The 26,842-nt window shown below is 44.4% G+C and overlaps 1 protein-coding gene across 15 annotated transcripts in view; it reads right to left on the bottom strand.

The window, feature by feature from the left end:
- The window catches only part of Rbfox1 (RNA binding fox-1 homolog 1), a 2,110,633-nt gene that overhangs the window by 1,641,914 nt on the left and 441,877 nt on the right, over positions 1-26,842 (bottom strand). For all 15 annotated transcript variants that reach the window (XM_085832308.1, XM_029470804.2, XM_085832312.1 and 12 more), the window contains exon 3: positions 18,293-18,325. In XM_085832308.1, the coding sequence (XP_085688434.1) occupies positions 18,293-18,325 (33 nt within the window). The remainder of the gene's footprint in view (positions 1-18,292; positions 18,326-26,842) is intronic.

The raw sequence follows: 26,842 nt of genomic DNA, 5'->3' as shown, positions 1-26,842 counted from the left end.
TTCTCACTTAACTTTTAAGGGGGGAGAAAATGGGAGGGAGTAGCAGAAACCCCATTCATCTGGCACAGTGCAACCTCCATCAGACAGAAGCTCCTGAAGGCTCCTCAAGCAGAGAGACCCCTGTGATCACATTCCTCATTTGGAGCCATTGGAGGAACTGAGTGTCAGGACCATAGGTGCTCGTCCTTCATAGCTGGGGTTGCACATTACAGGAGCAGTTTACATACCACTATGGCAGAATGAGATTCAAAGACACACATTACCATCAGAACTTACACAACAGCCTTATTGATACTGGAGAATTTGAGGAAAAGAATTATTAGAGACAGTGTAATGATCAGAGCTACCTGTCACTTTGGCAGACTCTATATTCATCCGGAAACTGGGTGAAACCACATTGATTATGCTAATTGATGTGAAATGACCCCTTTTAATTGTGGTTGTGACCATTCCTTGAGTAGGGGACCCTGGAGTGTATAAAATGAAGACAGTGAATGCAGTCCTCAGCTTTCTGATCGTGGCTGTGATGTCATCAGCTGCTTTAAGATCTGGCTATGAGTTCCCTGCCATGGCACATGGTACCCAGAAACTGTGAGCTGAAATAAATCTGTCTCCATTCAGTAGCTTTTATTAGACTACTTTCTCCACAACAGGCAAAGTAAGTGAGACAGACTGCATGATATTTGTGGTGCTGTCTTATTGTATATTGGTTTATTTTCTTTCTCTACAAAAGTGACTCATTTCTATGTGCATGTATTTTTAAAACATCAAAAACACTACTATGTTTTTATGTCTGAGTGTGCATTTAATGTCGAGTGGCTTTTATTCCCTCACTCCTGTCTCTGCACACCCTGAAAATTAGAGATAGACTGAGACTCCTAGTAAGCACACAGCCTTTAAGAATGGGGAAATGTATAGCTGATGGTGCCATAGAGCAGAAAATACAAGGGTGTATTTCTCTTGCCCTATGGACCTAATTCCATGACAAAGCAGTGACCACTTCTTAAGGCTTTATGCAAAAGATTCTAAAGCAAGAGCTGTCCAGATCTTTCAGATTGAAAACACAAGTTAAACAGAGAGGGGGGAAAAGCTGATAACCGCTTTCCAATTTCTTTAAAAAGAAAGGAAAAAAACTAGGGCGACACTTTAAATATTCATTTAAACATATAGTAATAAACCATTATATATTTTAATCTGTTTTCTGTTTGACAATATTTCATTTGCAGCCTCTCTGTGGCTTATAAAAATAGACCCAGAGTCCAAATTCCCACAGCGTGTGATTTTTCACATTCTCTAATTTGCAATAATGTATTTGTGTCAAATTCAGTCTAAGGCCTCCCCAGAGGAAAGCATCAGCAATGTTTGCCTCTGAGGAGGGAGTCTGGAGTCTAAGTTCCAGCAGCAAGCTGTGCTGAGGGCAAGGGATGCTGTAGGGACTGCAGGAGAATGAAGGACCCCTAAATTGTTGAAGACTGACTTTGACCATGAAACGTCTTTTAAACCTACTTGTGTTCTTTGCTTTCAAATACATACAATCCTGACCTATGCATCAACCCCTCTACCCTCTTATTCCCCTTGCTCCCCAACAATGTTCCCCAACCTTCCTGTCCTCTTCATTGTCTTGTAAATAACCAACTGAACCCAATGAGTACCTTCCGCAGGAGTGTGAGCAACCTCCAGGCAGCCACACTTCTGAAGAAAATTGACACCCTCTCCCCAAACAGCCATCAGTTGCAAGAGCTCTTCAGCTTAGAAGTGGGGATTCATAAGCCCTTCCCTCATTTAAATTGGAATTATGGACTCCTTTGAACTTGTGCGGGTAACCATGGCTGCTGTGATTTTGTAAGTACAACATTCACATCATGTCCTGAAGACAGCACATCACAAGACTCCTCCCCACCTCCAAGCTCTTGCATAGGAAGTCTGCTTAGACATGGTTTTGAGCTCACCAAAGCCACTCTTTGACTCCATTTCTCAAGCTAGCCTCCCCTGGAGTTTGAAAGGACACAAGACAGGGTTCTGGCCAAAGGCAAGCAGGCAGAGGGATGCAGGATCTTTCCAGGCATCACCTGCACACTGTTCCCAGAGATTGGTCACCCTCACATCTTGCTGCTCTGTCTTTCTGTTGAAAGATGCAGACTCCAAGCCATCCCCTTCACCTGTGAAGAGTCTTTATTCCATGCAGTGGAAACAACTGGTAGGAATATACTGGTAGGAAGAGAAGGGCATAGGGTTTGTAAAAGACAGCACTCGGGATGGGGACTCTCAGCAAGGCTGCTACTGCTGCAGTATGCTTGGTGGACCATCAGTGTCAGAATCAGTGTTCATAAATGCTGCCCATACAACTACTTCTAAATACATTTAGCAAAAAAAAAAAAAACCTTACAAGGCCTGGTTAAATAATGTATGCAAAGTCTGACCTTAGAATTAAAAAACAAATTACCTTTTGTTCTGAAGTAACTCCATGGAGAACGTGTGGACACTCTAAAAGCCAAATAGAAAGTCTGCGTTGCCAGCCAGCAACTACACAGGAACTTGCTCAAGTCATGCAGTCCTTGCTTTGCTGGATTGTTGTTGTTGTTGTTGATGATGATATTGTGTTTGCTTATCTTCTATGCACAAAAACCACATTCTGGTTGACACATTCCATTTAGCAAGAATCATTAGTGAGGAGTGAAAGTACAGACGCCAAAAAGCAAGGCTAGTCCACTTAGAGATCCTGGATCCTAGATCTGTAGACTAGGTCTTTGATGGATTATGTTTTGTTCCGATTTTGGTGCGTGTTGGTGCCCACATGCTAGGTTCTAAGGTCAGAATTGTGCCTCCAACATAGCATCAGTTGTGCTAAAGTCTAGAGGTCTGTTACACTTTAAGTAACTGTGTGTGTCTATGTGTATGTGTGTGTGTGCGCGCGCGTGTGTGCGAGCGCGCAAGCTGAGTGCAACTTCTCTCAGATGCCCTCTCTCAAGTGCCCTCTATGTTGATTTTTGAGAACAGGACTGTCACTAGGTGGGAGTTCACTGATTAGACTCAACTTGCCAGTCAGTCTCAGGCGTCTGCCCATCTCTGCCTATTCAGCGTTGGAATTATGACTACATGCTACCATGCTTATGTCTTTGGTTTTGTTTTTAATGTGGACTCTATGACTCAATCTCAGTTTCACATGCTCGCATCTGAGCACTTCATAAACTGGACCATTACCCCTGCCCAAAGTAGGTCCTTTGAAGTGGTCATAGAGGATCTCATGAGGGTGCTAAAGACCAAGAAAACGTACACAGTAAAGCCGGACTTTACCATTTCTAACATTTAACCCTGATCTCAGTTCTAGATTTTGCTTCAAGAGAAGCAGAGAGCCAATCCAAAGCCAAGGTTCTGCACTGGCAGCCCCAGACCCTGCAATGGACTGCCAAGTAGAATTCAGTAAAGTCATGAACTTGAATAAAATAAAATAACTACTTTACTTTTATGACTCCCTTTAATTATACAGGTGAGCAATAAAATCACAGGCGCATGACTGCCACCTGTGAATTTGTCAACAAAAGAAATCACAGATTATTTTTAAGTCACATGATATTATAATTGTCAGAGATATCTCCAAATATTATAATGCTTATTGCTACTTCCAAATTATGGTAATTACTAGACCTGTTTGCTTAATGTGCTAATAAAGGAAATAAGGATTTCACTGAATCGTTTTTTGGTTTTTTTTTTTTTTTTTTTTTACTCTTACACTAAACACATTTCAGTCTGGGTTCCTTGGTGACTCATAGAACTTTGTACTAAATCTTTTTAAATTACATTTTATTCGTGGGTGGGGGCATGTGTGTGTGTTCCAGCACATGCCTGTGAAGGTCAGAGAACAGCTTCCTTCCAGACACTGGTCACTTCCTTCCATCTTGTGAGGAAGGATCTCTCCTCTTTCCACTTCTCTGAGTACTCCAAGCTTCTCAGCCCAAAAGCTTGCAGGGAGTTCTCCTGTCTCCACCTCCCATCTCACCACAGCAGTTGCATGATCACAGAAAAGTTTTTCTGCATTCTGTGGATTCTCACATCATCAGGCTGAAGGGACTTTCGCCAGTCCCAGAAGAATGAGCAGGATTCTGAAAGCCTTACCCTTCTCCCCAATTCCCTCTGCCTTGCTAAAAACAACAGGTTACATTCCTAAAGCTAACCACAAAGTTCTATTCCATTTTTGGCCACTTCCCCCTCCTGAGACTGACTACCAAAATCCAGCTATCAAAGCATTGATGTCCAGCAATCAAAAGCCTCCTTTGGCTGTCCTAATTAACATGCCTAATTAAAATTAGGCAGCTCATCAAAACAGGGGTTTCCACTTATCTTTATAAACCGTGTTCCTATATGCCATGACTGTCTCCTTTCCATCTAGAGGCAGTCCCTTGTCCTCCAGGACAAACATCCCTTCCCCCTCTCCTTTGTCCTCTCTCCTGTTTTGGTCTCTTATTCCCTGTTCTCTGACCCTCTGGGGCAAATAAACCTCCTTTGTGCTGAGAACTCGGCCTTGGAGGTCTGGAACAGATGTTTTTCCTTCCACAGGCTTGTGTGGCGAAGGCTTTACCCTCTGAGCCACTGCCATGTGTTACATATACTTTTATTAGTTACTCAAGAGTATCACACAGTGTTTTGGTCCCCCTAACTCTTCCCAGATCCACCCCTTCTATGCTCTAATTCTGTTACTACTCCCACTCCCCTTCTTTTCAACCTATCCAGTCTAGTTTGTACTACCCATGCATTCTTGGATGTAGCTTTTTCTATTGGCACATGGTCAACTTAAGCAACAACAACAAACAAACAAACAAACAAACAAGAAACCTTGATCCTAGAGTTGAGAGCTAGAAGTCTTTCCATGTATCCAATTGCATCTTAAGAGATTAACAAGCTTGGTCTACTGGGGTCTTGAGGACCCTCAATCTCATATACATAGAAACTCAATCTAGAATCTGACATTTTGTTGTTGTTTGCTAAAACATCCTACAATGGCTAGATTGCTTCCTCCCTTCCTTCTTCCTGCCCTACACCCCAACCTCCCTTCCTCCCTCCCTCCCTTTCTTGCTTTTTTCCCTTAGCTTCCTGATATTTCTCACACTGCATCTACAAAGATTTAATGTTATTCTTCCTAAGACCTTGGCAGAGTCATTACTATTCTAATATGAAACACATGGATCTGTTGGCTGAAAGGAATGCACGCTACAGAAATGTGGGGGATTCACTCTATTGTCCTTCTGAGGTTATACAACCCTTTCCCTCTGAATCATCAAGAGTACACTGAAAGCATTGCCCACCTGTAGTTCCTTCCAGAATGTTACAGGAGGGAAGTCACCAAAAGTCTGGAGTTGCAAAGGTCAGTGAAGGCAGTCAATACAGATGTGGGTGGAATCCCGACTGCATCCCTTACTAACTATGTCACTTTAAAGAAATAGGGAAAATTGTTTCACCTATGTGAGCCATTGACTCCTGCTGCTCTTTAGAATGGAAAGGAGTTGAGATGGGGCAAGATCATGCAAGTTGCCTATCAGAGTGCTGGTCGTCATGCAAGCTCAGGGAAGGGTGTGGTGAAGCATAGGGATGAGGGCATGGCTGGCCAACATCATCATTGTCACAGCTCTCTTGCTCATGCTGTGCCAGATGTTCTGTTCCTATGGAATATCTACATGGCCCTCATTTCTTAGTTGCCCCATCTTAGGTGATGCATTCCAGTTTGTGAAAGGGAATGGCATCTCTCTGTGGCACTGATGAAAATTCAGTAGAGAAATTCATTCTTTTTCTATCTTCTCCATGTTAGCGCTGGATGTTAACATGGAGTTAACACCATGGAGCCCGAGGCAGAAGCACTCTGTGCTGACTGGTCAACACACAGAAAAATCCACTATGTGGACTCTCCATAGCCTTGGTGAGCACGAGGTATGAAGCAAAAATAGACCTTCATTGGATGGACCACTAGGACTTCTTAGGGAATATATGATTTCAGCACTGACTAGCTTCTATTAATATTAATGAGGTATGACAATTTCCTCCCAGCTAAAGCATTTCAACATGGAGGAAACCTCTGTAAGACTCAAGAAGTTCTAAAAGAAGGCTTGCTAAGAAGGAATTTTTGAAAGAAAAGTTCCTTAGTGATTGGAAGTAAACAACTTAAAGGGCTCAGAGAATCTCTGATACTGACTAGCTGAACAAGTTTCCTCCATCTTCCAGGCTATTTAATCAGAAATCAATGCTGGAGAGGCCTAAAAGAGGCCTCTCCCACCTGTTGAGCTGCCTGTGAGTCTTGCAGTGAGCTTCAGGTTGTCAGATTTTCTGAATCATCACCCATTCTGGGGTAGGCTTTTGAAAATACAACTGCCTTTGAATGATCTTCTCCTGTAAGTAATCCCTCACCCATACTCCTATAAGCAACACCAGTAAACTCATTGGCTCACTAAGCTGGACTTTGGTGGTATTATTATGGTCTATCATCGGTGCCTTATAGGGTGAATAGGCCTGTGGTCACACCTCCCAAGGAGAAAGGTCTCAAAAAAAAAACCCTGAATAATGAAGTACCAAATTATAAAGCCCCTTATGAGATGCAATAGACAGATCTCTAGATCTCCATAAACACACTTAGAGATCAACATAAGCCTGCCACCAAGCCCAAAGGCTGTGTGAGCTGCAGAAGAAGAAAAAAAAAACAAAAAAAACAACCATCAAAACAGTCTCTACAGACTCTGGAAACCCAGCTTGGCTCATTGGAACAGACAAAAGCCTCTTGAGACACTACATTTTCAGTCACAGCCCACGTTTGCTATAGCCAAAAGCATATTGTTTGCTCTCCAGAGATGCAAGAGCCCCTGATATTTTCCCATTGGCTGCCCATGTTTGTGTGCTTGCATTGTAACAGCCCCCCTCCAGCCCTTAGCACAACTGCTGCCATGATGGAAGTATCATTCAAGTCTTTCAATCTGGCACATGGGCAGAAAAACCTGCCAAAATGAGACTAAAGACACAATCCATCAAAGTCCGTAGTTCTGGAAAAGTCCCTAAATGTACTAACCTTGCATTTTAGCTTCTGTAGTTCTGCTTCTGGCTAATTGTTCTTCAAAACTGAGGTGGGTCAACTCAGGATGTGTTTTTTTGTGCTTAAAAGCTCACTCCAAGAAAGCCTCAGGACTGCTCTTGGGTCCAGAACAAGCAATGTAGTACCCATCCTGCTAATAAAGACTTCCTGTTGGCTTGAACCCACATCTGAGTGTCCTTTTTAGTGAATGCCTCACAGCAGTGTGTGGCATGGTGTGCTGGGGAGGGGCGCATTGGTTCATGCAAGCGCAGAGGTTAACACTGGATCTCCTCCTCAATTGCTTCTCCAGGGCTCTGACCCATCCTCAAGGTTTTGATTAGACTAGGTGGCCTGCAAGCCTCCAGAATCCAAAGCACTAGGACTATTCACTTACCCCGCCACAGCTGGCTTTTATGGGGGTGCCAGGGATCCAAACTCAGGTTTCATACTTAATCAGCTTGCTATCTACCCACTGCTGGCTGCCCATCTTCAAGAAACAGATTATGGGATCAGAACTTCAACCTCGGCAACTGCTGAAAATGGCCCAGGGACAAAGCATGAGATGTAATTAACATGTTTCAAATCAACATGTAAAACATGTCAGATATTTGAGTATTAATTAATATTTTTCGCAAACTAATTACATTAGAATGATGAGCCCAGGAGGAACTAAAAGAGTTTTCAAATTCTGTTTCACTCCTCTTATTTAAATGTCTGCATGGATTATTGCTTTATTCAATTTCTAGATTTTTTTTTTAATTTACCAGAAACGATCCAAACATCACACTTTTTCACAGCCATCATCATTTATTCATAGCTCAATAGAGGAAGTCACTATAGCAATAACTCTTTTTTTCCCTCACCCCTAATTGTCATTCTGGTGAGAGAAGAGGAATGCCAGTCTCAAATCAAGGAACATTACTGCCAAGCATCAGCCATGGTCACCAGTGTCCCCCAAGTGTTGTGAGCATTGTTCATCATGAGGGGTTTGTGCTGAGCAATGAAGACTCCCACCCACAGTGTCCTGCAAGCCCACTCCTCCTATCATAGCTTGTTCAAGAAGCGAAGTGCGTGGAATCAAATACTAACTTTGCCCACGGCCGTATGGCCTTGGATATAGATCCATAAACTCTTCTGAGCCTCGGCTTTATCGTCCATTAAATGAAGGTTATAGGAGTTCTCTCCCAAGTCTGTTGGAAAGAATAAAAGAGGTTATCCATATAAAAATGCTGAGCATGGAAGTCTAGATGCTCCAGAGACGTGGTCTGTATTCACTGCCATCATTGGGAAGAGACCAGTGTCAGGAAAACTCACAGACAATCTTCCTCTCCCACATATCCAGGTAGACCTTCATCTCCCTGCTGCTCCATCATTCACCCAGTAATTTATCCAATGAATAAAATCTCTTTGCTTCCTATAAAAATGTCTTTAAAGCCAGGCATGCCGATATATGCCTGAAAGCCTAGCACTGGGAAGGCTGAGGTGGGAAGACCATGGGCTTTCAGGATTTCTTGTGCTATATCAAGAGTTCAACACCAGCCTATAGTATACAGACCATGTTTCAACAAATAAGCAAAATAAATGATACAAAAGATGCTTCTACTCACGAAAGTATGGCACAGAGCATCTTATTCAGGTATGAGGTTCTTAATCCACTTTTTTTGGGGGGGGGTTGAACAAAGCACACAGGTAGGTAAAGGGAAGGAAGGGTCCATCGCATCCGAAGCCTCCTCAGGCTTCCTAAGGAACTGGAACTCCTTATAGGAAACCAGCCTTTCATAACTTTGTGCCACCTCTGCTCCAGCTTTCCTGAAGACACCCCATTGCCCAACTGTGGGTCTCCTATATCACAGGCTCCTTGAGAGCTAGAAAATGATTGCTGACCCCTGTGAAGTCACCAGTGCCCTAAGGAGTGGTGACCAGCATGCTCCTTAAGCTTATTGAACCATGCACATCCTTGCAAGGGGTCCATCCTTTGCCAAATATATTTTGCAATCCACTACTCTGAGAAACCCCATGCTACCTGGCTTCCAGCCACAGCCCTTCCTATTCATCCCTGACTAGAGCTAGGATCTCTATTCTTTTCTTTTCTTACATGTCCCATATACCCTAAGCGGACTCTTCGGTCTCTCTGGCCTTCCAAATCTGTTACTGTGTGCGGGTTTTCAGAATCAGGAAGCTCAATTCCTCACTTCTTAGCTTCAAACATCCCAGTTCCCTCCATCAACTGTCACTCCCCTCACGCCTCTTGCTTTTTCTCCATGAAAGGCATGCTCCACAAGGGAAGCCACATTTCCCTTTGCCATTGAATAAAGCATGCTGGATCCTTGAAATTATGCACTCTTACAGAGGATGACAAGCCAATGCCTCTGCCACTGGGCCTCATTTGGAGCACTGACTCTGAGCTGCAGTGATATATGAGCCCAGGAGCAGATCTTTTGATCGTAAACAGTCAGGAGGTTGGAATGTATAATGCAATGGAAATAAATGGTGTCATACCCATAGGACATAATTGATGGTGCAGGGATGGGTTTTGTGATCACAGCACACTCTGGAAGTCTTAAAACAGAGCCTGCGAGGCTGATTGGGCTTCAGAATGGCCGACCTCAGAAGGGAGCATTTGGAAGAGGAGAGGTTAGGCTTTCTGTCAGTGTCCCAAGAAGAAGCCTTGGCTCCTGAAGCAATTGGGTGACTCGTGACCTCGCTTTCCAGGCACCCCGCTGTGCCTGACAGTCACAGATGTGACCTTGACTCCACTCCTATTAGCTCTTTGAATGAACTATGCTGAGCTCCGGTTTGTGAAATAGGGGGGATAGCAAAGCTTGCTTCCTAGGAATCCCAGAATGAACTGGAGTAAGATGAAGGACAAAGAAGGACTGCACAGTGCCTGGTATGCACTCACATAGTAGTGGATGTCAGTTTTGGTTGTTGCTGTTCCTCTTCTTCATGACACATCCCCCTTCCTGTATTCCTGTTCTTGTTGGTGCCAGATACATGATGGAAGCACTTGAGGGTGGAAGGCTTTCATTTCCTCATGGTTTAAGGAAGATGCATCCATCACGGTAGGAAAATGTGAGACAGGAGTATAAGGCCACTGGTCACATTGCATCTGAAACCAGGGGGCACACAGCAGATGGGAGGGAGACCTAGAAACCATCAATACTTAGCCCATGACCCATTTCCTCCACAAATGTTTGACTTACTAAGCAGCGCCACTAGATGGGATTCAAGTGTTCAAACAAGCCTGTGGGGAAACTTCACGTTCAGAACACAAAGCAATTATGCCAGTGGCAAGTCCTCAAGACCTCCCAGTAACAGCCCACTTTAAAATTTTATTTATTATTTATTCCTTTATTTGTATTTGTATGTCTCTGTTTGTTTATAATACATAAGTGAAAGAGCCCACAGAGGCCAGAAAAGGTGTGTTCGATCTCTTGAGTCTAGAATTACAGGTGGTTATGAGTCTCCTTGTGTGTGCTGGGAATTTAACTCAGGTCCTCTGGAAGAGGAGCAAGCACTTTCCAATGCTCTCACAATTTCAATAGATCTCACCATTGCTCAGTGCCCATTTCTCGACATCTTTTTAACAGAAGTTCATAGAGTAAGGGACTCCTGCAGATTCAAGGACCGATGTTTCCACTCGGCTTAGTCTCTGAGTTTGTCCTTACTGGTGCTTTGTTTCCTGTAGCACTCAGAATGAGCTACAAACACCCCAGCGAAGGTCACAATAAGTAGCATATATTCATGACTGTGCATTAGCAGGTGAATGTCAATGGCCTCCCATACACCAAATCATCCCTTCTGCTCCTCCAAAGGTTTATTTGTAAGACTCATTCCCTATTCTCATTCTATGGAGTAGCACAAAGAAAAGTTGGGCATCATCTGCCAACGTTTCACCACCTGGTAGACTCTTCCTTGGGCAGCTTGTTATGGCTTAAATGTGAAATGATCTCCACAGACTCCAGTATTGAATGCTTGCTTCCCAGCTAGTGATGCTTTTGGGGAGCCTGTGGCCTCTCTAGGTGATGAGCGCAGAGTGGTAGAGACCTTTAGCCCCCACTCTCTCTCTGCTTCTTGGTCCATTGAAAGGCGAAGAAACCCTAGCCACTATTCTTGCCACCAAGGTGCAGTCTTCCACCATGCTACTTTCACCATGATTGGCTGTAGCCTCTCAAACTATGAGCAAAACCAGACTTCTTCTCCCGCAATGTGCTTCTTGTCTGATGTTTGGTCACAGCAATGAGAAAAGCAACCTAAACAACTTCAGCCTTGTCCTCATGTGTGTCATGGAGACAGACATACTCATTGTGAGTATGTTCACATAACTCAGTGTCTGAGGTTCATACACAGGCAGTGACTTAAGCCATGCCAATTAATGCTGCATCTGCATCTGCATCTGCGTCTGCTGCTGCTGTGGTTGTGGCTGTGTGTGCTGCTGCTGCTGCTGCTGCTCCTGCTTCTATGGCTGTAGCTGTGGGTGCTGCTGATGCTGCTACTGCTGTGGCTGTAGCTGTGGCTGTAGCTGTGGCTGCTCTTGCTGCTGCTATTGGGAGAAGGGTTCTTTCTATAGCTCTCCCAAGACACTAGGTCTCTCTGGGTGTTTTCGCTGTAGAGGTCTCACTGGTTGGTCAGGCTGTCCCAGAGGCATCTTAGCAGCTGTCTTTCTGCTTATTTTCCATAGCTAGCGATCAGTACTGATTCCACGCTCCGTATTCTCAGGGTACACACTTCCTTCTGTTCTTTACTGGGAAAACCAAGTTTGCCCGGTTTTCATACTCTCTCTGCCTCTCTGTCACTGTCTCTCTGTCTCTCTGTCTCTTGGTCTTTGTGTCTCTCTGTCTCTGTCTCTCTGTCTTTTTTATGTCTCTCTCTGTCTCTCAATATCTCTGTCTCTCTGTTTCTCTGTATGTCTCTCTCTCTCACTGTATCCCTCTATCCTTTAACACTATCCACATCCATTCTCCATCATTTCTTCTTTCCATGCCACATAAGATAAATGATCTTCCCTCCACCCAATGGAAGGTCCCATGCTCTGGAGACGCAACGGCAAGCAAGGTCTAGTGCCCCTGGGGATGTTCTGGTCTCTCTTGCTCTCAAAGAGTGCCTGCTGTCAATCTATCCATACATCCTCTGTGGCCTATTCTACGACATAATACCATTTGGAAAGTTGCTTCTAGAATCTTACCTTGCCTCCAGGCTAAGGACCCATCATTCTCTTGGCTCAAGTGCCTGGCTTTCTGAACAGCTGCTCTGTCAGGTGGCTTATATGTCTTCCTGTTTACTTCTGAAACCATACCCACCTGGCTTCTGCTTCCAGTTACAATGGAAAGCCTTCCCTGGAATACTTGAGATTACACATCGACTGAACCTAGAACCACAAACCTGGTCCTCCCTTCCCTAAACCCCACTGAGGTATCCAATATGTCTATCCCATTCCTCTAACCCTCTTGTTCCATGGCTTCCATACTTGGAGGATATTTGGGTCTGCATTTTTATGTTCATTCCAGAAAGTCATCCTTTCACTTCCTGACATTATGGAAAACAGTTTCCCCACACTTGCTCTAATGCTTATTCTGTGACTGATAAGCTCACTCTCTCTCTCTCCCATGCCTTTGCCGGTGCTCTGAATTATTTTTATTGGTTTAATAACAGCCAAGCTTACCTTCAGTGCTCCCCTGAGGACCCTCTGCAAACACAAAGGCTCACTTGAATTTGAACTCAGATCTGAGGCATATATGGAGAGAGCTCTGCTCTCATGAGAATCTTGTTCCTCCTGAACAGGCTGACACCAAAACACTTCCTACCCAGTCCTCCCCACAGAGACCCTGTCTTCTGAGGATGTGGCTGTGTATTAGAATTGTGCATGCATTGTGGATTCCTGCCTGGAATATATTATGCTGTCTCGTCAAAGTCCACCATAAAAAGCACCAACTGTATCTCCAAATGAGAATCTGAGCCCTTGAGTTCAGGCCAGGCGACCTTTCAGAGCTCTTGAAGTGTCCATTTGCTCTAGGTTTAAGGTCAGGGTAGATGATCACCATGTGACTTGGCAAAATGGGAGGAAGCCAAGAACACTACTGTGAAAGGCCCTTGATGTTTAAGTGGATCTTGTCCCTGAGTGACAGAAAAAGTCATGAAACCCAATGTGAAGTAAACCATGCAAGGACATCACTGCCTTGCAATGCTAATGGATTAGAAACCTGTATCCCTAGACATGGCTCTTAAGTGATGATCACCCATTGAGTGTTTTGCTATGGTTGTACTTTAGATGAAAAGTTTGAAGGTAGAATTAAGTAATAACCGGAGCTCCATTTCTGAAGTGCGTCCCTTCCAAGACAAGTACCCAAATTTGAGTACCAGACTCATGTTTAAAAAAAAAAATGTTGGGTGTGTGGTACATGTTTATCATCCTTTGCAGAAGCAGAGGTCAAAGGACTACTGGGCTCACTGGCCAGGCAGTCTTGCCTACTTGGCAAGTTCCCAATCAGTAAGAGACATCGTCTCAGAGGTAGTGGATATCATTTCTGGGGTGTGATATTTCTTTCCTAGACACACAGAGAAAGAAGGGGGGAACATTATTGAAGACCTGCTTGGAGCCAGGCTCTCCTAAGTATCGCACACTGGTTGCTTTGTTTACAGTTCATACCAAATACAAAGCATTTTCTCTAAAGGATCATTTAAAGGATCAAGACCTGTAAGCTCAGTAAGCTATAGGCAGTAGAGCCTAGCTGCAAAGTATAGGCACCTGGAGGTACAGTCTGGAGGGGTGGGTGGGCAGCATACTCTTCCCCAGAGACTTTCTATGTCTCTCTCCACCACTCTTTGTCCCATATCTGCCTTACAGACGGATGGAATGGAGTGCCTCTGCCACATGGCTATGCCATACAATCCTTGTCCTCATTATGGATCAGGATGAACAGAGCCAGGAACCATGGATTGAGCCCTCAGGAACCATAAACCAAAAGAACTCCTGTCCCCCTAAAGTTATGGCAGGTGCTTTGTCATAGCAATGGAAAGCTGATTCTGGGTGTGAATTGCCATCACACTTTGCAGATAAAAGATGAGGTAAGGGATTGACTTCCATTCCACAATGGGTCAGCTATAAATTAGAAAGTCCCCTTTGAGACACAGACCCCATTCTTTGCCACCCTGCCCACATAACAGTTTACTTGGTCCTCACGAAAAGTGCCAGGCTCTCCAATGAGCCAAGTGACCAGAGCTGGTCTGCTCACAACCAGGCAGCTCATCCCTTCATTAGTATAGCAACCTCTTTTCAAATAAGCCAGACTGCTTCTAACTGGCTCACAGCCCCCGATTAGCTTTCTCCTCAAGACACAGACTTGAGACGGGAAAAAGAAATGATTTCTTGGCCTGAAATAAAGATTCCCTTAGAAAGGACAGGACAAAAATTATTAGGAGGAACACTCCACACACTCCCCTAGAACCACCGTGATCAGCACCTGTGTCGTTTACCACTCCAATTATTTGGGGTAACAAAACGGTACTATCAATCAATCCAGTTCGACTGCTCTGCCCTCAAACAGAAGCTGCCCCATTTATCAAAATGGAGACCCTCCACTGGATCTGTAGTACCATCAACAGGCAATCACTAAGGCGAGCAAAATTTTAAAAATTTAAAAAAATAAAGCAACTGTCAACTGAAAGGAAATAATTTTTCTTTTATCCTGGCCAGCAGAGTCCTTTGTCTGGCTGTCAGTAGAGTCAACGTGGGCTGGGTCTCAGATCTTTGTTTCTATGCAGTCTGTGTTTGAGAGAGGCCAACAGAAACACTTGCAATGCAATGCATGAGCCCAGGTAACCAGGTTTCTCTCTCAGCAGGGCAAGCTGCGTGACGATAAATAGGGGGAAATGTGTATGCATTTGTGTGATAAAGCAGGCTTAATGATTCCTGAGGGGAAGGAACCCGGGAGCCACGCAGTTGCAACTTAGGTTCAAAACGGATCCACGCAGGGCCAATTAACGTGCAAATATGTATGTGCTGAACCTGCACTCTATCCGTCATGTGCGTGTGGAAATTGGGCCATTTATCTGTTATATTATGTATGTGACATCTTAGTTTGGTTCTTACAGGCTGCTTGGGGACAAAGAGGCCATGTGCTTCGCAGCTAGCAGAGGGAATTTAAGATAAATTCTTCAGCTGTCGTCAATGTTGCAAGGCATGGAATTTGGTTGGAAGATAAAGCTTTTCCGTCGACAGGGTTTTAATGTCTCTCCATAGCCCGTGTGGTGTCTTATTAAAACTGTGTGTGGTGAGGGAGGGGTGGCAGATGCCGTGAGGAGTTACTGGCACAGACAGCTTGCTGTCATGTTTCCTGAGTCCGGATTTAGCAAACGTTATTCACATATTCACTGTCAATCTGCAGAAAGAAAAGAGCCGGCGAAGCCGTTCACGCACTCATTCCATAGGCTTGTAATTCTTTTTGTTTTCCTTTAACCCATGTCTCTGCCACAGGTAAAGTCTGTTCTGCCTAAATTACAACTGCTTGTCTGTATTTAGGTGAAAAGCAAAAGGTGACTGGAGACAGAAAAGGACCACCCCAATGCAGTTACCTGATGTGTTGCTCGTCACATACAAGAAGGCGCTGCTTGTCTGTGGAATCGAATCTCACATTAAATAATAGTGACCACTTGCTTTGATGAATCACCATTAGAAATCCAATTAATAAAAGGTTACCTCCCTACAGTAGTGAAAAAAATATGTTCGGCTGCAACAATGACAACTGAGCCTTCAAAGCAATAGCTAGAAAAAGAAGAGTCTTTGAGATATGTGCTGTGTCTGGGGGAGGAGAAACTGGGTAGACCAGGGGATGAACTGGCTCAATGTGTGCTCTGAGATGTCACTTGTGTGTGGGTCCTCACATCCTTAACTCTCTCCATCGCCCTGCCCTATTCTGATCCTGAGGATATAACAGGTACCATGAACAACTGATTTTCAACCACAGCCTCCTGCACAGTGTCCTGCTCCAAACCATGGGAATGAATGACCTCAGAATGAGGCCTCTAACACTGTTGGCCAGATCAAATCTTTCCTCCTCATTTCTAGTAAATATTTTGTCCATAGCCTTGAAAAGCTAACATCTTCCTTCCTTTCCTTTCACCTCTCCTTCATCCCTCCCTTCCTTCTCTTCCATCCTTCTTTCTTCCTTTCCTTCCTTTCCTGTTTTCCCAGTCCTCTTCCCCTTCTTTCTATCTTTTCCCAAAGATTCATTTTACTCACTTAGTGTTTCCCACACTCAATAGTCCCTATCTGTGGTTCGTAAGGCCATTTCACATATCTGTGGCTGAGCCTGGATTGTAGTCATGCATTCCATTGCATCCTACACCATGATTTGCATATGAACTGGCTAATGGGCATGAGTTATTTTCATCATGGAACCATGAGATCAGAACCTTCAAGTGTGTTCCTGCCTCTGTCTGCTGGTAGGCAGCAGCATGGGCATGTGTTTTCCTCTGCTCTATCAGTAGATTGCAGGATTGTCAAGTCTGCAACTGTCATTTCAATCAAGACATGAAGTACTTCTCTCTTTGCAACCTATAGTTTTAATCAAAGCTATAGAGATAAATGTCTTGCCATTGAGGACTGCTATAAAATGGAAGGGGGAAAACATACAAGGGTATTATCATTGTCATTATTGTTGTTTGTTTGTTTGTTTGTTTGTTTGTTTTCTATTGGCTGAATGTTTTAAATTGCCCAGTATGGCAAGACTGAGAGAGTGTCTTGGGACTGGCAAGGAGCTAAAGGAAGCAGGTAGCAGCTGTCCATGGTGCTGACCACAGAAGCCTGTTTGTGGCCTAGCACTCAGAAGTGGTCCTTAATGAGTAACAAAGCAGGGATTTACTGAACATGACCTGTGCACCAAGCAGTTACCTATGTGCTTTACACATCGTGGCATTCAGAGGTCAAACCTGCACTCTGATAGACATGGCTTGCACTCATTTCATCACTGAATGAGTCTTGGAAAGTTTGAGTGTTCCAGAACCTCAGTTTACCTGTCTGTGAAATGGAAATTATGACTGCTGCTGTAGCCAAGATTTTTCTGAACATCCAATACCACAATAAATGAAATCATCTCTGTAATACTGAGAATGTAACAGGTACTTAATAATGGAATTATGCACTGTGCTCCTTGAAAACTACCTGGGCAGTTACCACCACCAACCTTTTCATATTCTCAAAAGCGTCATGGGCAGGAGTGTCAGAAACAAGGTTCAACAAGACGGCTCTGACGGTAAAGGCACTTGCTGCCAAGTTCAACAATCTGGGTTCTATCCCTGGGTCCACATAGTAGGAAGAGAGAAGTGACTTATAAAGAGTCTCCTCTGACTTAAACACACGGACACACAGACACACGGACACACACACATACACACAGAGTCAATAAATCAATAAATAAAATGACATTGGAGTTTCTATAAGGTGAGTATTATTATTTCCATTCTGAAAAAGAGAAAACAACACTTCTGAATATAACTTGTTTGAGTAATTAGCTCCAGGATTTTGGGGAAACAGGTAAGACTGGGGATGCCTGGCCTCCACCACATTCCTGCAGCTCCCGACCCTTCCTGTGGCTCTCCATGCCAAATACTCACCTCACTATTTAAGTTCAATACCGACCTGAACTATTCACATACCACATGCCCTGTGAGACCACAGAGAACCATCCTAACCATCACTGGGGACACTGCACAGTCACTCCTGAGTGGCCCCTCATGCTCTGTAGGGTCTGTCAGAGTCACCTCCATAAGCTTTATTCTTTAACAAACATGTGACAGAGCATAGTAGACACTTTTATCCTTGGGGCAATGAAAATGGTGGACAGATGGGTCACCAATCTTGCTTTCTCCAAGTTGTAACTTGAGAAGAGAGGAGAGGCTCTGTGGATGCCTTCTTAGGATAACCATAACACTATAGACAATTTCCAGTTGGTGGTGTTGGACACCCATGATCAACAACATCTGCTAATATATTTTCTACTATACTGTTAGCATCTGCTAAAATTCTCTTCAGACCCTGGAGGCCAAATAGGGGAGACAAAAGGAGTCTCCAAGGCAAGTAAAAGACTTTGAAATCCTCATTATTGTTCTAAGCTGCTCAGAGCATGCTCTGTGAGCAAGGAGCCAACCTAGTCCAGCACCATGGAAAGTGTGCCATAGACAACATACCCAGACACCCGACCACAGGGAGAAGCACAGTCAGGGAGACAGCAAAACCATGTTTCCTACCTCAGTTTGGTCAACAGCAGGACTCACCAAAACCTGCATGTTAAAGAAAAATGACATTAGCATCAATTCAACAAGAAGGCAATTGCATTAATTTTCTTTCTAAAGGAGCTGGTATCAATAATTTTTATAACCAGAGGGGACTATGGGACAACCCACATGAGCATGTACAGACACAAACACACACACACACACACACACACACACACACACACACACAAATCCCTCTTTCTCTCTCTCTCCATATATATAAAACATATATATATATATGCATATATGTCTATATATAATATAACACACACACACACACACACATATATATATATATATATATATATATATATATATATACAGATACACATATATACAGGCATAAAAACAAACCTACAGAAGCTCAGATATTTATACACAGGCACACACAGGCACACACAGGCACACAGGCATACACACACATACACACAAACACAAACACACACATTCTCTTCCACCAAACACAGTGACAGCAGATTCATCTTCACAGTCCTGTGAATAGGTGAAGAGGATAATTAATATTTTCAACACATTATAGCAAGCTTGCCAGGAAGCAGAAGGGGGAAGGCCCTGTACAAAGCCTGTGCAAAACAGTGAGGATTAAATGAACACCAAGGAAGCAAAGGCACTGATGACAATTCCTCTTATTAATGACACTTTTGTGGGTATTTTTCCCTTATGTTTCAAGCCAGCCTCATGGGAAGTTACAGAGACAGCAACAACTGCAGCCCCCACCTTTGCAAAATGCCTCACAATATTGTGAAGTATAAAGTCCTGGCAGGCATTATGCCAAATTCTTCATGTTTCCTTTTTCTCATTTAACCCCCTAAAAACCCTTTATTAGCCCCCTTTTCATAGATGAGAACACCAGGGCTTAGAAAATGTAGGGAACTTTCCCAAGATCTGAAAGTTAATAAGTGGAGAGAATTAGATTTGATCCTGGAATAAAAGCATTTCAAGCGCCTATGGAGAAGCCCACAGTACACAGGCAGCTCAGATGTACAAGTCACTGAGGCTCACAATAGCTAGGCACGGATGTGCACACAAACATGCACATATGTACAGGTGCCTGTGGATGCTGGAAGCAGACATCTATGCCCTAAAGCTGGAGTTACCAATAGTGGAGAACTTCCCAGTGTGTGTGCTAAGAGTTGAACCTGGGTCTTCTGGAAGAACACCAAGTGTTCTTAACCACTGAGCTATCTCTTTAGGTTCATATTGGCTTTGTTGTTGGATTTGTATGTGTGCGTGTGTGTATGTATGTATGTATGTTGTGGTCAGCCATGTGTGAGTACATACGTAGTCATGTGTGTGTATGGAAGTCACAGAACACTCTTGTGTCTCATTCTTCAGGTAGCATCCACCTTAGTTCTGCAGATGGGATCTCTTACTGGGACATCAGACATGTCAACCAGGCTGGACCAGAGAGCCAAAATTCCCAGGGATCCTCATGTCTCTTCCTCCTCAGAGTTTGAATAACAAGCACATGCCACCACACACAGCTGTTTTTAAATGAGTTTTGGGCATCAAATTCAGATTTTCAGGTTTACAGAAAAAGCCATTAACCGACTGAGCCATGTCCCCACCCCCAGGGATTTGATTTTTCAAATCTCTTCTACAAACTTTCTGCCTGAAATTTTCCTGGAGCTTTAAAACTGACTCTGACAACTTCACTGACATTTTCCTATCAGAAAACTAGACTGCGATCTCATCCAGTGCTGCAGGTCCATCACCCAAACTTATCAGAGAACTGAAGCAAGAAGATCAGGAGCCCATGGCCTACCTGAGCTACTGAAGGAATTCAAGGGGAGTCTGGCAACTCAGTGAGACCACGCCTCAAAATAAAATGTAAAGAGAGGCTGGGGATGTATCCCAGTAGTAGTTTCTTAGCATAGATGAGGCTCTAGACTTAATCTTCAGCACAATGTGGGAGTTTAAAATGAAAAGTACTAAGAAATTCAGTGTACACTGAGTTATAACTGATTTAAATTCTCCAAAATCACACATTGATGTCTTAAATTTTGTGTGGCGATGCTTGGAAGTGAGACCTTAGGAAATGGCCACACTGTCTATTGAGAGGACTTCACAAGGGCAAGGTCTCTCGTGGGATTAGTGTCCATATGATAAACCACCAAAGGCTTTGCTTTCTGTCTACACACACACACACCTACCAAGAAAGGTCATATGGGGAACACAGAGGAAAGACGGCCACATGTAGCCATGACAGCCATTGTGAGGCCATTGACCATGGACTCCCAGCCTATAAAACCACAAGCCTCTGTTGCTGTTGTGAAGCTGCCTGCCTCTGTGTTTCCATAGCAGCTGACTCAAACATTGACTGGTACCAGCTCACAGCTGTGAATTCAACAAAGGGCATGATCCCTGTCCTAGGCGATCAGCCCCTGCAGCTTGCTCTAACTCAGCCTCTCCCAGCACTGTCTTGCCCACACTCACCACCAAGGCATCAGCCCTCCCCAGAACCAGCTTCCCCAGATCGGGAAGGGAGCAGACAGAGTTATTTTCCCATAGAGAAGCTTTCATGCCTCATTAGCTTCCCAAACCAGAGGCAAATCTTCAGACACCCTCACCCAGCAGAGTCATGAGCCGTGGCCAAACGTTTGCCAAGCTGGTTCAGTAGAAAGCACCATGAGGAAGAATGGTGGTTACAGGCCCGAGTTATGTCATGGCTTCCCTTCCCTGCGTGACTCTGCAAGAGCCTGGGATGCACTAACTATTGCCTCATCCCTAAAGTACAAGGAGATCCCTCAGCTGCTTAGCCTCCTGTGTGTATGTGTGTGTGTGTGTGTGTGTGAGTGTGTGTGTGTGTGTGTGTGTGTGTGTATGCTTTTCCCTGTGGTCCCCAAGAGAAGTAATGAGGGATAAATCTGACAGTCACCAGCTGCAGGTTTCAGGCAGCCCCAGCTCCTCTCTCTACACACAAGAGAAGCGCAGTCCTCAGTCGACCCCTCACAAGCGTGGGCAGCACAGTCCTCAGCCGACCCCTCTGGTTTTCTCTACTTTATCATCTGACTGTTATTTCCTAACTTTGTGTATTTCCTGCTGCTATGTCCTTTGATAGCCCCCCACAAATATACAACCTCACTCCTCACAGTTACTGCAAACACATGCTAACAAAGAGAAGCATGTACATAGCTAGTGTTACAAAGGCTAGCATGATACTAGCATGATCAAAACACCATAGAGGCTTAAACATAGGGCTACAAGCTCAGCTGCCTCTAAGGGGACAAGATGATTGCGGCTGCTGAGCTTATGTGGAACTGGAGATTTCTCACCCCATGTAAAGCTGTTTGCAGCAGCTTTTAACAGGCAACATGTGGCTCCAGACAAATAAAGCCTGAGTGCCCTAGAAGTGGCTGTTGAGCGTAGTTTATGATCCAGTGTGCTTCTAACCTGCCACCATGGGGAGCATGTGGCCCAGGACAGCTGTGAATGTGACCTGACACAACCGTAAACTTAAACATTCTGAAATTTTATCTTGGTGACTTCTTTTCCTGGAGATGCTGCCTGTCTCTCAAGTGTAAACTCTGCTAGATGGTAAAGTTGAACTGCACAGTAAAGAGGCTGGACATGCCAGCAGGCCCAATACATTGTGAGACATGTGCATTTTTAAACCTGATGCAATGTCTCCATGTGTGCATATGCATACCCACACAGACACATATGTGTAACACACATACACACTCTACAGGAAAGGGGGCACAGCACAATAGCATGCATAGCACAGGAACAAATGATACTCAAGATGATGACTATAAATGTTATTTGCCCTCCCCCATACAAACACACATGCTTGTCTAAAAGCTATCTGGTAGGATACACAGCAAACTGAAGAAGAGCCTGGAACTTCACTGGGACTGTGAAGTTCTATGTGTGACAGGGAACTGTCCTTTTTCCCGGTTGTTTGAAACTTTGCCGCAGAGAGCATATCTGTTTATAAAGCTAAAGCCAAATTCAGAGCCATAAAGAAAACACAGCCTAACATTATTAGTAAAAAGCCTTTCAGAGCACTGGGCTTCTCTTCTTAATCATAGAGAAGTGGTCTGAAAATGACTCTTCAACCTGATCCAGAGTTAGAGAGATGGTTGCCTTGCAACCGTGAGGCCCTGAGATCCACATAAAAATGTCACATGTTCTGACATGCACTTAAAATCTTCACACAGGAGAAGTAGAGACAGATGGCTTCCTGGGACATCCTGGCCATATTTTCTAGCCTATCTGGAGGGTTCTAGAGAAATTAGAGAACCTATCTCAATAAACATGGTGGACTACATCACGAGAATGAGAGCTTAGATTGTCCTCTGGCCTCCACAGGCATGGACACCTGCACATACATTCAAAAAATAAGGCACACAGTGAAGCAATAGCAAATAGGGGGCTTGTGGCCAAATGGAAAGCAGCCATATTTTATTTATAACCTATGACTATACATATTGGATAAACATACTAAGAAACAAGTGGCAAAATGTGATGAATCTGTATATTCTTTTCCGGTGCTCACAGCTTAAAGCTTACTCAGTAAGGTACACGCATAGACCTATGGCCTGTCTGTCCCCTGTGATGGCTGGCTGCAGTGGACACACTAGAATGAACCACACAAGCCAATGAGATGAGGGTTCTTTAAAGGATACAGGCTGCAGCACTTGGCTTTGATCTTGTCCAAGGCAGCAGCCATCAGAGAATGTGCAGTGGGGGGCCTGATCTGATTAGAGGCCTGCTGCTGGTGGGCCATTCTGTAGACCAGCACAGGGCACAGAAGGGACATGGGAAATCCCCAGCGGGGCAGGAGTGAATGCTTTGTTCTGGCTTTTCTTCATCCCTTTAATCATTTCCCTTGCTCTCCTCTGGTTTCTGAATTGCTTTTGAAATTCCAACATGAAGGTGCTCTTCTTCCCTTGTGTTAGGAACTTGATGTTCACAATTCCATTTCAACTCTTGCCTCCAAAATGCACTGCCATGTCCCCATCCACAGACAGGGAAACCAAGACTGGGAACCTGAAGCCTTTACCTCACATGACACCAGAAATGTCAGAAGCCTGAATGGAAAGAACTCAGCTATGACATTAGAAGAGACTTAAGGAGAGACAGACATGATGGCACCAAAGCAGAGGTGCTCACAGTTCCACAGACCCAGAGCTGAATCCACTGCTCCTGGGGAAGGCATAGGCCATCCAGCCACTTGATCTCCCTCTACATGTTTCTGAGACATCTAAACACTGTTTGGAGTCCTCCAAACCATCTCTCCGTTGGCTGAACTCTCAGTGCTAATAGCCTGTAGCACCTGCCCTTTGCCTGTGCACTCATGGTACACGTGTCTCTTGATCCCGCAGAACAGAAACTTGAAAGGATTTAAGCTTGGGGAAGAATGTATTCACATACTGGATGGAGCTCACTGTAAATAGTCCAGATAAGATCAAAGAGCTTTAATTATTTCTCTAGCAAGTGGAGGAACTATGAGCTGAGCCCCAGCTCTCTACAGTGAGAGATGCTGTTCTCTGTACAGCTTGGCAATATTCCAACTCAGAAATCCAGATCCAGGCTACCATCTTCCATTCATTAATGGAACATTATCCCATCCCCATGTTGTTGATGGGTGTGGAGGCTCTGCTATGTCTTCCCCTTCCATCCTCCAGCATTCACTTCTGGGTCCCTGTGACTCAGCAAATGCTACTGCTCGAGGCCTGCCAGGCAAGAAGACAAAATTATCACATCCCTTCCTAAGTCCTGGCCTGCTGGGCCTTCAGATCTCTCTCCCCATCAGTAAATGTCACCACTGTGCTGAACAGGTTACCCTTTGCTTGTGAAGTCAGCATGTAACTCTAGCAGACCTTCTGGGTAACGGCCCATGAGGACATGATCGCTGGGGCAGCATGGAAGTGGTCGCTAAGGTTGATAAGCATCTAAATGAAAATGTTAAGTCGCTATGTATCCTGGGGTCTGCTGGGTAATCTCTGCTAGGCTGCCAGACTGTCTGCAGCTTATGAGATGCCTGACACCAGCATAATACCTGAACATACAAAGCATGACAGTTTCTGCTTGTCTGGCTTCTTCAGCTTTGCTTTAGTTTACTTTTTGGTTCTTGAAAGGTGTCTCACGTGGACCTAGAAGTCTACAGCCACTCTCAGACCTGACAGTCCAAGGCAACTTCTATCTAGCTCAGGGTGGAACTTGGACCTCACAAATATCACAAAGCTCATTTCTCCACCCTGCCTAGCTATCCAAGGCTTCACCAGTGAGATTAACTGAGGGATATAATGGTATTTTCCTTCATTCACAATAAGGACCTGTGAGTTTTGAGATGGTCCAATGGATGCCACAGATGAGTTGGGTTTGAGATATGTACTAAGCACATCCAAGGGGACCAGCTTCAAGGTAAGGTGACCATGGTGCCAAGAGTTACTGGGGGAGTAGGTGGTCCTGTTCATCCATCTTGAGATAACAGGACATGTCTGGCTTTCTATCTCTGCAGTTACCGTGAACAAGGAGACCAGGTACTAGGATGGCCTTTCTTAATAAACTTGAGTTAGTTCTGCATGAACTGACTGAGAAATCTCTGGATAGTTATCCTTGGTATAAACATCTTCACTGGTCTCTGTGATCAAAAAGTGATGAAGTTTAACATTGACTTGGTTTGGGTAATAAGATAAGTGGGGTTTCTGACACTCAGCAATGCAATGACCTGCAACTCCACTGTGAGCTGTGCTTTAGGAAGCCTTTCCAATGGGAGTGTTGTTAGCAAGTAGCAGCCACTCTCCAGCATCTACCTCTGGTCCAGCTTCAATGTATTTGCTTGTGGTCCATCATCCACTGTGGTCCACCATCCACCTTTGGTCCAGCCTCACCTGTGGTCCAGCTTCTGCCTGTGGCACCTGTGGTCTAGCATCACCTGTGGTCCAGCATCACCTGTGGTCCAGCTTCTGCCTGTGGCCCAACTTCCACCAGCAGTAGCCACATTACTTGGTATGATGGTTCATTTTCACTGTCAACTTGACATTTTAAAAATTACCTAGTATAACTCAGAACAGGTCCATGACCGTGATTTTAGAAAGAATAAACTGAGGAAAGAAGACCCACCCTAAATACAAGCAGTATCATTCCACAGGCTACAGTTGTGCACAGAACGAAACGGAAGAAGGAAGTCTAGTGGCATCTCTCTCTACTTCTCAATTGTAATGGATGCAGTGTGACCAGCCACCTCATGTCCTGCCACTATTATTTCTGCTCCATGGTGGGCCGCACCCTCGAACTGTGAGCCAAAAGATACCCTCCTTCCTAAAGTTGCCCTTGGAGGGGATTTTGTCAGAGCAACAACCTAGACATCCAGAACTCTGAGGATGGCTCTGAAGCCAAGGCCACCTCCAGGATTTCATTGTGTCAGTGGTTTCACCTTGGTCAGTGTGGGCACATAAGCCAGCCTCACATGCTTTGGTGCAGTGACCATAGAGGCCCCAACTCACATATTTAGTCAGGCTCTAAGATGAACTAAAGCAACAGATTCTTGTGAAAGAGACACTGCCACCTCGAAGATTGGCCAAGTCTACAAGTGTCACCTGGAGCACTTAGTGGAAAACTAATTATCCCACCACAATACTGGAGAAGCCACATCTAGGAAACTTGAAACCAGACCCAACTGAGTCTAAATTTCCAGCCTGACCTTCTAATGTCTCAGGTAGATCAACTCCCCTGGAACATCCATCTCCCAACTGAATGCCACCAAGATAGTCCATGAGTACTTGTCCAGACTTGTGGCCGACAAAATCTTAAACATAGTCAATAGTTAGCGAAATTGGAGGCACTTTATCACACAATAGACAAACATACAAAAGGTACTTAGTGTTGCTAAACCTATAATTTTAGACTTAGAAAATGGAAATTATAATATTTTACAAGATCGTTGTAAGAATTAAGCAAAATAATACATTCAAAGTGCTTGGCTCAGTCTCTAGCCTATGGTAAGCAGCAGGTTCTGGGAGCCAGAGAACACCCGTGCCCTGTGTGAAGGACCACATGCAATCATGACCACTATTGTTTACTGTCACTCATGGTTCTCAGAGCACTGGATCAGGCATCCAGATAAAAGCACATATAGACTGCTCTGGAGTTTAAAACACTCAACTTTATAAATCTTCAGAGTCAGCAAGCCGGGTGTCCTGCGGGACATGTGTCACCCCTCTCTGAGCTTCTGTTTCCCCTCATTTGGAAATGGACACCGAATCCAATCTGGCTTTTCTGAATCAAGGTTTGAGAAGAACATGAAGCTTGGAATTAAAGATAGAGTGGCCAGCTCTGGCTTGAGTAGCTTTGTGCACTGGCTTTCATGAGCTCCCTACCTGTGCACCCAGACTATGAACCCCACTGCATTTCAGATCACCCCCAGGATGCTTTTTAAAAGCCTGGAGCTTCCCCCTCACTCCCCCAACCCCTGTCTCCTGTACTTTTTCATTGAATGTATATGTGCAAACAGTGTTCCTGCGCAGGTGAGTGTGTGCTTGATTACATATGTGT

This window comes from Mus caroli, unplaced genomic scaffold (assembly GCF_978045245.1).
Source record: "Mus caroli unplaced genomic scaffold, Mus_caroli_1 scaffold_17, whole genome shotgun sequence".
Lineage (NCBI taxonomy): Eukaryota > Metazoa > Chordata > Mammalia > Rodentia > Muridae > Mus > Mus caroli.
Note: the sequence above shows the minus strand (reverse complement) of the source record. Positions and strands in the feature narration are given on the sequence as shown.